General features: G+C 40.6%; 1 protein-coding gene across 1 annotated transcript in view; it reads right to left on the bottom strand.

Moving 5' to 3' along the window:
* Positions 1 to 14,056, bottom strand: part of RAB38 (RAB38, member RAS oncogene family) — a 61,142-nt gene that overhangs the window by 28,451 nt on the left and 18,635 nt on the right. The window contains exon 2 of the mRNA XM_073215909.1: positions 4,087 to 4,367. Coding sequence (XP_073072010.1) covers positions 4,087 to 4,367 — 281 coding nt within the window. The remainder of the gene's footprint in view (positions 1 to 4,086; positions 4,368 to 14,056) is intronic.

The raw sequence follows: 14,056 nt of genomic DNA, 5'->3' as shown, positions 1-14,056 counted from the left end.
TGAGGGGAGGTAGTGTACAAAAGGTTTTTCCTGTGACACCATTGATCTTAGAACATTCTGAGAGACAGAGAGTGAGCATGGGCCTGAAGCGTCACTGTCAGTAGGACAGAAACAGCCAAGGAAACCTAGTAGGGGGAAGGTGTGAGGAGGAGGGGAGAGTGAGCAAAGGGCACGACCATTCTTTCTGCGGCTTCGGTTCTTGTCACCCCTGTTGGATAGATACTACTTGCTCCATTATTTTCCATCTACTTCGGCATTTTTCTGGTGTCCCATTTCCAAGCACAGCCACATATGAACCACTGCATCATAAAGCCAGGATGGAGCAGCCTGGAAAGGCTAAGATATGGAAACAGATCCTTCCACCACATGCAGCTATTGTGTGCATCAGAGCCAGCCGTGGGTGGGGGCACCCAGACCAGCAGGTGGACTGTGGGAACAGACATAACACATCCCTGGTCTCCACACACATTACATCACTTAATGCTGTCAACAGCCCTGAAAGTGAGTGGGTTGAAGGTGAGAAAGGCAGAGAGTGAATTCAAAGGAGCAACTGGAGATTCAGGCAATGGACCCCAAGAGGGCACCAGATACATGGGTCAGCAATTAGCAGGGGCCTGTCAGCCACTGGGATGGGCCCAGAAGATAGGGCTCCCGACTTTGGGGATGTACTAACAAAAGCAGAGCTTCATCCTAAGGAGACAAATCTACCGAAGCATATTATAAAGAATGGGGATGGTACAGGATGCATGAAACAGCCATTATGAGAGCTCAGGTATGATATGGACAGTGAGATGTACTGGAGCTCCTGGTCTACAGGTTGATCATGTAAACCTAAATCACAAACCAGGAATGGCGGTGTTAGCGATAATTATGCTAGGACTGCGGGTATAAACCAAGAATATTCCAGGAAAAGGAGACATACGACCACTGCAATTAGACATTATTGGGCCCTAGAGATGCCACAGCTAGAAATTAAGTAAACGCAGGTGAGACAGTGGAAGGACACAAAGCCTGAAAACCAAGGACACCTGCTTTAGCAGAGACAGTTTTCATTATTGTGGTTCTGATATTAGAAGAGATGATGTGACAAGAGATGCTGGCATATAATTAATTTGTATTTTTCCTTTCTTAATTCACAGCCAGAGAACATTCATGACTGTTTCAGGAACAGCACGGGACATGAAAACGTGCGTGGGCAGTCACTCCAGAAGATTCAGGAGCATGCAGGTACTTTCCCCTGCACAGTGGGGTGAGTGGCAAGGTGCAGGCTGGTGTCAGGGACAAACGCCTCCAACACGCTGATAACGTTAGCTTCAGGTACAGCCCTGGTGATTGTGATACTCCCAGGATTTCTGCAGGATGTGGCCGTGGGGACAAAGCCAAAGGTCAGGTCTTTGGCCCATTAGCAGTTTGAAAAACATTTAAAAAAACCCAGAAATCGATGTTTATCACCAGACCAATTATGATGTCACTCAAGACAACTTTGTCAGCAGATTCACTTTCTAGGAGAGCAATCTCTATGGAAAATGTTCCCAGATCCCAAATGTCATCCAAGAATGAATTGGTAGCTGTCTCTGAGCACTGCCGTCTTAGCTTCAGGCAGACTGTTTGATCTGGGGCTCTGTTTTGTAAGTGCTGTAATACTATCCTCAGAGTTTTATCAGAGTTCTTTTAAAAAGACTCTGTGAATCATGTGACGCTCCAGCTCATCAATGCCAGCACCTCTAGATGTTGACTTTGAATATTCACCAGGCACGGCGAACACGGGGAAGACGTTTTCATTACTGAGACATTTAGAAAGACAATTTCAATAGCAGTATGTTTGGAGGGAAGCCCATGTTGAATGTGGATTCTGCATTTACAATGAGGTCTCCTACCCTCTTGGTTACATTAGCATTTCAGCGCACTTCAGGCCTATGAAATTCCCTCCACTCTCTCTCTGTACAAAGTTTCTCTCCAAAGTTTATACTTGGAGGGATTTGGAGGATTAGAAATCCAGTATTTAAGGACAGTGGGTCAGCCAGGCCTTAAATTAATGAACCTCATGCCCTTAAGCAGAGTTTGAGACTGTAATGCTTGAGCAAGAAACCTCAGAGTAAGATGAAAGAAAATTTCTAGAAGGTCCTTTGTCCCACAGGCAATTTCAACCCTCGCCACAAATTCACAGATCTCTTTTTCTTTTTCTTGCCAGCCCTTTTCCACTATTCAACACCTATATATTGTACTTCTATTTTATTGTTGTTGTCATTATCCATGAGATTAGGATTCTGTTTAGTAAGTATCACATCCCCAATTCCTGATACATAACAGGTATTCAATAATATATTTGTAGAATGAGTAAGTGAATGAATGATGGAAGACTCCCTTCCCACTATAAATATAATTCATTCGATTGAGTTTGCTCTTTGGATGTAAAGTGACCAGTTGAGAAAAGGAGTTCTCAAAAATCCTCCTCTTTTGTTCCTGTGCCTGGAGGCTTCTGAGCTGGAGAGCAGCTCTTTTGAAAGTAAGGAATTTAAGGCAATATACGGGAGCTATAGAGTGTAACTGAGTGTGGGGCAAAGGAATAAAGAGATTAGGTGAATTCACATACATTTTGGAATTTTAAAAAAAAGAAGCCAGACAAATGTCCAAGAATCAGACTATAAAAAAATCCCCTATTTCATAAGTTTCTGTAACTTGATCATATTTGTGAGTTTTGCTCTACACTTCTTTCTTTACCCCCAATAAATCCTTCAAACAAACCAAAAAAGTGCAGTGACAAAAAAAGTAGAAAGGAAGTAGGACATGATGGATACTGTGTCCCAAATCAAAGGAAGAATCCTAAGAAATAGGAAACACAAAGGATCTTAAAAGGAAAGAAGAGGAAAAGCGTCCTACTGCAGTGGGGCTCCAAGAGGGAAGAACAAACCCCAGGGCCTGAGAACTAACAACTTCCAAACACAGGGCAACTTAGAGACGGCACGGGAGAAGGTGGCCACTGAGATGCACCATGAAATGGCTGAAGCAAAAGAATGTCCCAATTGTGACAGAAAAGTGGTGCCACCACCCACTTCTCCATCTCCACCATCTCCCAATCCAGGGGGCTGCTCTATCCTGCTGGTGTTTACACTTCAGTGATACTCCCAAATCATGGTTTTTTTCCTACTCCCTAAAGCCTTTTATTCTAGTTCAAGGCCTTGTTATTTCCCCACAGGAATGCGGTAACTACCACATCTCTCTGCCTCCAGGCTTACCTGCCTCCATTCCCTCTTTCCCAGTTCCCAGGGCAAAGCTGACCCTTCTACTCACCAGAGTAACACTGGTCAGAGACTCCTCCACAGCCTACTTGAATGATCCATTCAAATTATATTTTCAAACCATTCTCTAACGATAAGCACAATGTTCACGATAAAGTCCAAGTGTGAATTCCTTAAGAACAGCATAATGTATACCTTATTCACAGCTGAATCCCAAACCCCCAGTACAGTGCTGTGCACAGTATCCTGCTGCCCCCTTGCCATGCAGGAGAACAGGCAGCACCAAGACACACTGTGTTTTTTACATTGGTACTTGCCATCTACTCACTCATCCACTAGCCCAGTATTCCCAATGCAATCGTAATGTGTTCTTCCCATCTTTGCATTTCTAGGTCAAAGCACAACCCCTAGTATAGAGAAGAAGATATTAATGTTGACAGAATAAATTAGTTAATACATGCATGTCACAGTGACACTGAATGTGTGGCTCATTTCTTTTCTTTACTCTAAAATCGTACTTACCTAATAGGGTTGCCATGAGAACTAAATGAGGAGATGTATGCTGACACCTACTAAGCACTCAAAAAACAGGCATAGTTATAACTACTATCAACATGGCCATGTACAAGTTGCCTTGCCCTCTCAGCCACAATCATCTTAAATTGTGGATAATAATTCTTGTCCTGCCCTCTCATCCCCTTGAGAGGAGAAAGAGCTTAAAGCAGTTTGAGAACTGTTAGCCACAAGACAAACACATACTATTGTCCTTATGATGATGGTAATGATTATATGCCATTTCCTTTGTGAATCTGGCCCACAATGAGTTTACCCTTTAAGGTCACGTTACCTTTGCTGATGTTTCGAACCATCCTACGAAACCATGCTCCTTGCAGAACTGGTCCATCTTGAGGCCATTGTTCATGAGCATGTCCTTCCCCTGGTCACATTTGTTTGCCAACAAAACCACTGAAACTGGTTTGCCATTCGGAAGACTTAACTTTGAGTCCAAATCGTTTTTCCACTTTGTCACTGCTTCGAATGTAGCTGGCCTGGTGACATCGAAGACAATAAATGCACCCATAGCTTCTCGGTAATAGACCCTCGTCATATTTCCAAATCTTTCTTGACCTATCACCAAAAAGAAATAGAAATCAAAAACTTATTCTAATTGTAAACTGAACCATATATTGTAACCTCATGAAGCTTCCCATAGGAGCAGATCATTCAGTAAAGTGTTTTGTCTTTGAAGAGTGCTAGCCTTTGAAGAGTGAGCTAAATACACAATCACAGAGCTTTGTTCTTGATCTTTGAATCCAGAGGGATTCATTCATTTAACAAGTACTTATTGAAACTTCTGGGTACCATGTAACATTCTAGAACTGTGTTAATACAGCATTCCACTCGCCACATATGGTTACTTAAGGTTAAATTAATTAAAACTAAATAAAGTTTGAAATTTAGTTCCTCAGTCATGTTACCTAGCTACATTTCAAGTGTTCAATAACCACATGTGGCTAGTGACTACAGGATGCGTCAGCCCAGTAGAGAACATTTCTATGATCACAGAATGTTCTCTTGGACAACACTGTTCTAAATAATTCGTATTCAGTGATTAAACCATGAAAATCCCTGCCATCATGGAGCTTCTATTTTAGTGGGGTGATAGATGATAAATGATAAACACAGTAGTATGTTAAAAGGTCATGCACAGTCAACTCCAATTAAGGGTATTAATAATTAGTATAGTATATTGCATGTTTACTAACCTTCAAAAATGTGATTTATGTAAGTGATCATGAATTATTATCCCCATTTTACAATGAAAAAATTGAGAGTTTGAGAGGCTAGCCATTTATTTTTTTCAAATTACACAGATGGTAAGCATTGGAAGTAGGAATTCAAATCCAAGCTTTTTGAATCCATAGTCCACAGTCATCTGCCAACACTGAATATTCTTAACTACTAAACCATGAGTCCTTTACTATCTGTTCTCCAAGTTCATGTACCAGGAGTGTCCCATTCAACTCAGTGGACAGATAACAGATATTTATGCATCGATGCTACTCTCTAGACTCCATGCTACAACAGTGAGCTAGATGGCCTTTACCCTTACATAGTCTACAATCTACTAGATAAGTAAAGCCCTCTGACAGAGAAAGGAAGAAGGAAAGAAAGAAAGGAAGGAAGGCAGGCATGCACTGGTCTTATTTAGACCAGTAAGCTGGAATTGGTTTTGCTCTGATCCTTAATTTTCTAAGTGAATTTTGGCAAGTCTCTTAAACACTCTAGGTTTAGCCTTCCTCATCTGCAAAGTGGCAGTAATAATATGTATGCACAGGGTTGACACTGGATGAAATGAACTTACGTATCTAAACCACCCAGCCCGTTTCCTTACAGTTAGATGGTACATGACTTTTCCCTCCCCTTCTCCAGCATGTTAAAAATTACAAAAGACAACATGAGGTTAGGAAGTGAAATCAGAGTGCTAGACAAGAGTTAACAGCAAAGAATTACAAGGATTTCAGCTTATTAATAAAAATGAACAAAATCCTATTGCTTGTAACTCTGTCCTCTAGTATTACTGAAGACAGGAGATAATGAAGTCTGGGTTTATATTTTGTGAACCCAAAACACCCCAAGTGTATGACCAGACAAAAGCCTTTTACTCTAAGAACACTTTGAACCCAAGGTTTTATGATGGTGAGTTTTAATTCAAGTGAAACAAACTGTTTTGTAGGTTTTTATGTTCACATTGGCATTAACATTATGGATTTTAGGAGGAAATGATCCATAAGCACTTAGTGAAAATGGGTGAAGGTCCAGGGTTCTATCCTAGTGGGCCTAGTGTGTGAACCTGCGTGCTCAAGCATGTGTCACTGGAAAGCAGAGCATTTGTCAGGACCAGCATATGATGACCTTAAAACATTTCTTACATGGATTATACCACAGAAGCTTTTTAAATAATTTCCCACAGACGTCCAGCCAATGAAAGAAAGGGGCATGATGCTCTTCAGAGGACACAGAACCCACAGATACACTTTCATTTCTCACAAATGAGTTAAAAAATTTTTTTCTTGCTTTCCTTTTTTATTTCCTAATGCAAACAGTGATCTCCTTTGATACTGTGCAGGGTGGCCATGATATTTCAGCGAAATAGGGGGAAAAAGCTCTCTGTGATTATTCAGGATTCTGAAGGCCTTTAGGCTTTGTAGGGATGTCTTATGATCCCTTGCAGGGAACTAATCAGATACAGGACAGAGTCATGGGTTATTCAATAATCTGCTTGTCCAGAAGTTTTCATAGTAGAGGAAGGAGGTCCTTGAGAAGAAAGATTTTTACATTTCAAATGTATGGTAAAAGGTCATTTTTAAGACAATACAAAAAAGCAATGCATGGGCTTAACATCTTTACAGGGAATCAAAAAGGAAAGTGTGTGTATGTCTGAGTTTATGGGGACATGTGTGTTAGATCAGAAACACAGAGAAAAAGGTGTGTTTCCCCTCCCCACCCCACCCTAAAAAGACCTCTGTACATTGAAGTCACAAGGCCAGCATACTTGGAAAGTTTATATTTTTGGCATTCCAGCATGAGGTCAAATCCAAACAAGGACATTTCTAGCATTCACATTTTGTCTTTCCTTTGTCAGCTGACAGCTCTCTGCTGTTTTTTATTAAAAGAATGAGAACCATGTGACTTTTAGTGAGTGCCTACATACAGGCAAAGTAGAGACCTGATGAATTTATCATAGGTAATTTACTTAAAAAAAAATAGACTTGGTTCAAAAATCACCCTTGGGGTTAGATCAATCGTTCAACACACATTTATTGAACAAACTAATATGGTCCAGGTTCTGAGCTTAATGCTGCAAATACATAGTTTTTTTTTGCCCTTGAGAAACCTCTAAGCTAAGAAGTATCATATTGGATGCCTGTACTGTAAATGATCCACTTCACCGTGGAGGTCCCCACTTCTCTTAGACTCTAAACACACATCCACAGCCCTGTTGATGTGGCTCATGGTTCAGCTCCCAGCTTCCAGGGATGTTAAATGACAAAGCAATCAAATGAATCACAAAAGTTAATACAATGGCTGCAGTAACAATCTGGATAACTCGCTGCAGAAGGCAATCAACTGAATGGTCAGAAGACATGGATCTTAATTTTAATCACCGCTTACCAGTGTAGCCTTCGATGAATGTGCTTCTCTCCCTGATACTCAGCTTTTTCATTAGTAAAATAAAGTTGTTCTGGCTGATAGGTTCCTTCCTGCTATCATGCCTCCTACAGTTACAGGATCATCATTAAATCAACACTTGGCCCTCTGTCCCAACAGCCTTAAATGGCTCACTTGGTGTAACAGACTCAGCTAAAAATATACACGAGCAATAAGCCATAATGTACTTTTAATGATATTTTCACTTGGTAATCAGTACTATATAGATGCTGTCATTGGGCATAACCAAGCCATGAATCTTCTAGCCAGGCACAAAAATAACAAGAGGAAGCATGTTGGGTTCTCTGTTAAACTGGACACATTCTTTAACAACCAGCTTTCTGTCCCTAACCACCTGACTCTGTGACCTCAGATTAGTCACTTTACCAATCTGAGCCTCAGTTTCCTCACTGATAAAATAAAGAGACAGGATTGGACTAAATTCATTGTTGTCTCTGGCAGCCTCTCTAATCAACCTGCCCCAGGATACAGGCACCTGAGTCTCCACCTCCTACTCCTCCCCACTGGTTCTCGACATCACGACCAACACTGTGACCCAAGGTGGTCCCTTCCAGACAGCTTCCAACTCCTTCCTCACCCCCATATCCGAAGGGCCTCCATCTTCTGACCAACATCTCTACTTCAGAAGCAGCTCTTGATCTTGACTCAGTTCGCATCGCCACTTCTTCCATCCATCCTCCTCAATCCATTCCACTGCTCCTGGTCCTGGACCCCTACCAGCTGCCTAATTGGGCCCTCAACATCTCCACTCTTGTCATTCCCACTCTCCCCTCAAATAAACATAAATATAAACACAGGTCTTCAGACAGTTGCCATTCTGGCAGCCTAAGGTATCACTATGTGATAGAAAACAAAATCACTACCTGGAAGAGATATATGCTCCCCCATGTTCAATGCAGCATTATTCATAAGGACCAAGACATGCAAACCACTTAAGTGGCCATCAACAGGTAAATGTATAAGAAAAATGTGGTGCATACATGCAATGGAATATTAGTCAGTCATAAAAAAGAAGGAAATCCTGCCTTTTGTGACAACATGAGCAAATGTTATGAAAGCATTAGCGAGATGAAATAAATCAGACACAGAAAGAAAAATATTGTATGATCTGACTTACATGTGGACTCTAAAAAAGCCAAACTCAAGAAACAGAGAATAGAATGGTGGTTGCCAGGGGCTGGAGGTGGGGGAGATATTGGTTGAAGGGTACAAACTTCCAGTTATAAGATGAATAAGTTTTGGGGATCTACTGTACAGCATGGTGACCATAGTTAATAATACTGTATTATATATATATGAAAGTTGCTAAAAGAGTTGATCTTAACAATTTTAACCACACACAGACACAAAAATGGTAATTATGTAAGGTGATAAAGCTATTGATCTACTGTGGTGATCATTTCACAATATACAAGTGTATCAAAAAATCACGTTGGACATGTTAAATTTATACAGTGTTATACATCAATTATACATCAATAAAGCTGGAAAAAAGAAATCATCTGAGATATTTGTAGAATACACATTGGGCATTATTCCTCAGATTTTTAAAAAATATTTTATTGAAGTATAGTTGACATATTATAAGATTTTTATCACGTTGCTTTTTAGTGGGGCCCAAGAGTCTGTTTCTTAAGTATTCCCTAGGTAACATATTAAAACTATATTTCTATCAGAATTCACTTCCTGAATGCAAATATTACCATTATGCTCTGCTGTTCTAGCCTCTCAATGACTCTTAGATACTTAAAAAAAAAAAAAGAGGGGGGTGGAGCCGAGATGGCAGCGTGAGTAGAGCAGCGGAAATCTCCTCCCAAAACCACATGTATTCATGAAAATATAACAATGACAACTCATCCTAGAATAGAGACCAGAGGACACAGGACAACATCCAGACCACATCCACACCTGCGAGAACCCAGTGCCTCGCAAAGGGGGTAAGATACAAGCCCCGGTCCGGAGGGAACCGAGCACCCCTCCCCACAGCTCCCGGTGGGAGGAGAGGAGTCAGAGCGGGAAGGGAGAGGGAGCCCAGGATTGCTGAACACCCAGCCCCAGCCATCTGCACCAGAGCACAGACACAGTGCATGTGGGGGGACCTGGATACTAGGGAAACAGGGCAGCAAGACCTGTGAGCGGGTCCCTGAGGCTGGCACCCTGGGAATAAAAAAACCGAGTGGCTTTTATTTTTTTTTTGCAAGTGCTTTTTGGAAGTCTTAAAGGAACAGGGACCCCAAAACCGGACGAAGGCATCCTGGGACACTGGGTCCAGCCGTGGGGAATTGGGGGAGCTCTGGGCACTCTAACCCCCTGGGCAGCAGGGAGCACGGAGGCCCCTCACGGAGATAAATAGCCTCCCGGCTGCTCTCCCTCCAACACGGCTCCACCATATCGGAGCAGCAGCCTGAGGCAGGCCATGCCCACAGCGAGATAAACTCCATGGCAGCTAGGCAGGAATCAGAAGCCCTGTCTGCACGCAGCTGCCCAGCACAAGCCACTAGAGGTTGCTGTTCTCTCAGGAGAGGAAGGCCACAAACCAACAAGAAGGACAGTTCTTCCAGCTGTCACTCGTGCCAGCTCTGCAAACTATCTCTATCACCATGAAAAGGCAAAATTACAGGCAGACACAGATCACAGAGTCAACACCTGAGAAGGAGACAGACCTAACCAGTCTTCCTGAAAAAGAATTCAAAATAAAAATCATAAACATGCTGACAGAGATGCAGAGAAATATACAAGAGCTAAGGGATGAAGTCTGGAAGGATTTATGAGCACAATGGATAAGATGCAAGAGGTCATTGATGGAATAGAAACCAGACAACAGGAACGCATAGAAGCTGACACAGAGAGAGATAAAAGGATCTCCAGGAATGAAACAATATTAAGAGAACTGTGTGACCAATCCAAAAGGAACAATATACATATTATAGGGGTACCAGAAGAAGAAGAAGAGAGAAAAAGGGATAGAAAGTGTCTTTGAAGAAATAATTGCTGAAAATTTCCCTAAACTGGGTGAGGAAATAATCGAACAGACCACAGAAATACACAGAACTCCCAACAGAAAGGACCCAAGGAGGACAACACCAAGACACATAATAATTAAAATGGCAAAGATCAAGGACAAGGAAAGAGTTTTAAAGGCAGCTAGAGAGAAAAAGGTCACCTATAAAGGAAAACACATCAGGCTATCATCAGACTTCTCGACAGAAACCTTACAGGCCAGAAGAGTATGGCATGATATATTTAATGCAATGAAACAGAAGGGCCCTGAACCAAGGAAACTGTATCCAGCACATTATCATTTAAATATGATGGAGGGATTAAACAATTCCCAGACAAGCAAAAGTTGAGGGAATTTGACTCCCACAAACCACCACTACAGGGTATTTTAGAGGGACTTTTCTAGACGGGAGCACTCCTAAAACTAAACAGATGTCACCAGAGAAAATAAAATCACAGCAAAGAAAGCAGACCAACCAAATACTAACTAAAGTCAAAAAAATAAAATCAACTACCCACTAAAAGCAGTTAAAGGAAACACGAAAGAGCACAGAATAAAACAACCAACATATAAAGAATGGAGGAGGAGGAATAATAAGGGACAGAAGAAAAGAATCTCCAGACAGTGTATATAACAGCTCAATAAGTGAGCTAAGTTAGGCAGTAAGATACTAAAGAGGCTAACCTTGAACCTTTGTTAACCATGAATCTAAAGCCTGTGATGGCACTAAGTACATATCTCTCAATAGTCACCCTAAATGTAAATGGACTTAATGCACCAATCAAAAGACACAGAGTAATAGAATGGATAAAAAAGAAAGACCCATCTATATGCTGCTTACAAGAAACTCACCTCAAACCCAAAAAAATGCACAGACTAAAAGTCAAGGGATGGAAAAACATATTTCAGGCAAACAACAGTGAGAAGAAAGCAGGGGTTGCAGTACTAATATCAGACAAAATAGACTTCAAAACAAAGAAAGTAACAAGAGATAAAGAAGGACACTACATAATGATAAAAGGCTCCGTCCAACAAGAGGATATAACCATTCTAAATATATATATGCACCCAACACAGGAGCACCAGCATAAGTGAAACAAAAAAAAACAGAACTAAAGGGGAAAATAGACTGCAATGAATTCATTTTAGGAGACTTCAACACGCCACTCACCCCAAAGGATAGATAAACTGGGCAGAAAATAAGTAAGGGCATGGAGGCACTGAACAACACAGTAGAACAGATGGACCTAATAGACATCTATAGAACTCTACATCCAAAATCAACAGGGTATACATTCTTCTCAAGTACACATGGAACATTCTCCAGAATAGACCACATACTAGCTCACAAAAAAGCCTCACTAAATTCCAAAATACTGAAATTCTACCAACCACCTTTTCAGACCACAAAGGTATAAAACTAGAAATAAATTCTACAAAGAAAACAAAAAGGTTCACAAACACATGGAGGCTTAACAACATGCTCCTAAATAATCAATGGATCAACAAACAAATTAAAATAGAAATCAAGGAATATATGGAAACAAATGACAACAACAACACAAAGCCCCAACTTCTGTGGGACGCAGTGAAAGCAGTCTTAAGAGGAAAGTATATAGTGATCCAAGCACACTTGAAGAAGGAAGAACAATCCCAAATGAATAGTCTAACATCACAATATCGAAACTGGAAAAGGAAGAACAAATGAGGCCTGAAGTCAGCAGAAGGAGGGACATAATAAAGATCAGAGAAGAAATAAACAAAATTGAGAAGAATAAAACAATAGCAAAAATCAACGAAACCAAGAGCTGGTTATTTGAGAAAATAAACAAAATAGATAAGCCTCTAGCCAAACTTATTAAGAGAAAAAGAGAATCAACACAAATCAACATAATCAGAAATGAGAATGGAAAAATCATGACAGACTCCACAGAAATACAAAGAATTATTAAAGACTACTATGAAAACCTATATGCCAACAAGCTGGAAAACCTAGAAGAAATGGACAACTTCCTAGAAAAATACAACCTTCCAAGACTGACCAAGGAAGAAACACAAAAGTTAAACAAACCAATTACGAGCAAAGAAATTGAAACGGTAATCAAAAAACTACCCAAAAACAAAACCCCTGGGCCAGACGGATGTACCTCAGAATTTTATCAGACACACAGAGAAGATATAATACCCATTCTCCTTAAAGTGTTCCAAAAAATAGAAGAGGAGGGAATACTCCTAAACTCATTCTATGAAGCCAACATCACCCTAATACCAAAACCAGGCAAAGACCCCAACAAAAAAGAAAATTACAGACCAATATCCCTGATGAATGTAGATGCAAAAATAGTCAATAAAATATTAGCAAACAGAATTCAACAGTATATCAAAAGGATCATACACCATGACCAAGTGGGGTTCGTCCAAGGGAAGCAAGGATGATACAACATTCGAAAATCCATCAACATCATCCACCACATCAACAAAAAGAAAGACAAAATCCACATGATCATCTCCATAGATGCTGAATAAGAATTTGACAAAATTCAACATCCATTCATGATAAAAACTCTCAGCAAAAAGGGTATAGAGGGCAAGTACCTCAACATAATAAAGGCCATATATGATAAACCCACAGCCAACATCATACTGAACAGCGAGAAGCTGAAAGCTTTTCCTCTCAGATCGGGAACAAGACAGGGATGCCCACTCTCCCCACTGTTATTTAACATAGTACTGGAGGTCCTAGCCACGGCAATCAGACAAAACAAAGAAATACAAGGAATCCAGCTTGGTAAAGAAGAAGTTAAACAGTCACTATTTGCAGATAACATGATATTGTAGATAAAAAACCCTAAAGATTCCTCCAAAACTGCTAGAACTGATATCGGAATACAGCAAAGTTGCAGGATACAAAATTAACACACAGAAATCTGTGGCTTTCCTATACACTAACAATGAATCAATACAAATTGAAATCAGGAAAACAATTCTATTCAAAATTGCATCAAAAAGAATAAAATACGTAGGAATAAACCTAACCAAAGAAGTGAAAGACTTATACTCTGAAAACTACAAGTCACTCTTAAGAGAAATTAAAGGGGACACTAATAAATGGAAACTCATCCCCTGCTCATGGCTAGGAAGAATTAATATCGTCAAAATGGCCATCCTGCCCAAAGCAATATACAGATTTGATGCAATCCCTCTCAAATTACCAGCAACATTCTTCAACGAACTGGAACAAATAGTTCAAAAATTCATATGGCAACACCAAAGACCCCGAATAGCCAAAGCAATCCTGAGAAAGAAGAATAAAGTAGGGGGGATATCACTCCCCAACTTCAAGCTCTACTACAAAGCCATAGTAATCAAGACAATTTGGTCCTGGCACAAGAACAGAGCCACAGACCAGTGGAACAGATTAGAGACTCCAGAAATTAACCCAAACATATATGGTCAATTAATATTTGATAAAGGAGCCATGGACATACAATGGCAAAATGACAGTCTCTTCAACAGATGGTGCTGGCAAAACTGGACAGCTACATGTAGGAGAATGAAATTGGACCATTGTCTAACCCCATAC

This window comes from Manis javanica, chromosome 11, assembly GCF_040802235.1.
Source record: "Manis javanica isolate MJ-LG chromosome 11, MJ_LKY, whole genome shotgun sequence".
NCBI classification, from domain to species: Eukaryota; Metazoa; Chordata; class Mammalia; order Pholidota; family Manidae; genus Manis; species Manis javanica.
This window is presented reverse-complemented; position numbering and strand designations above follow the sequence as displayed.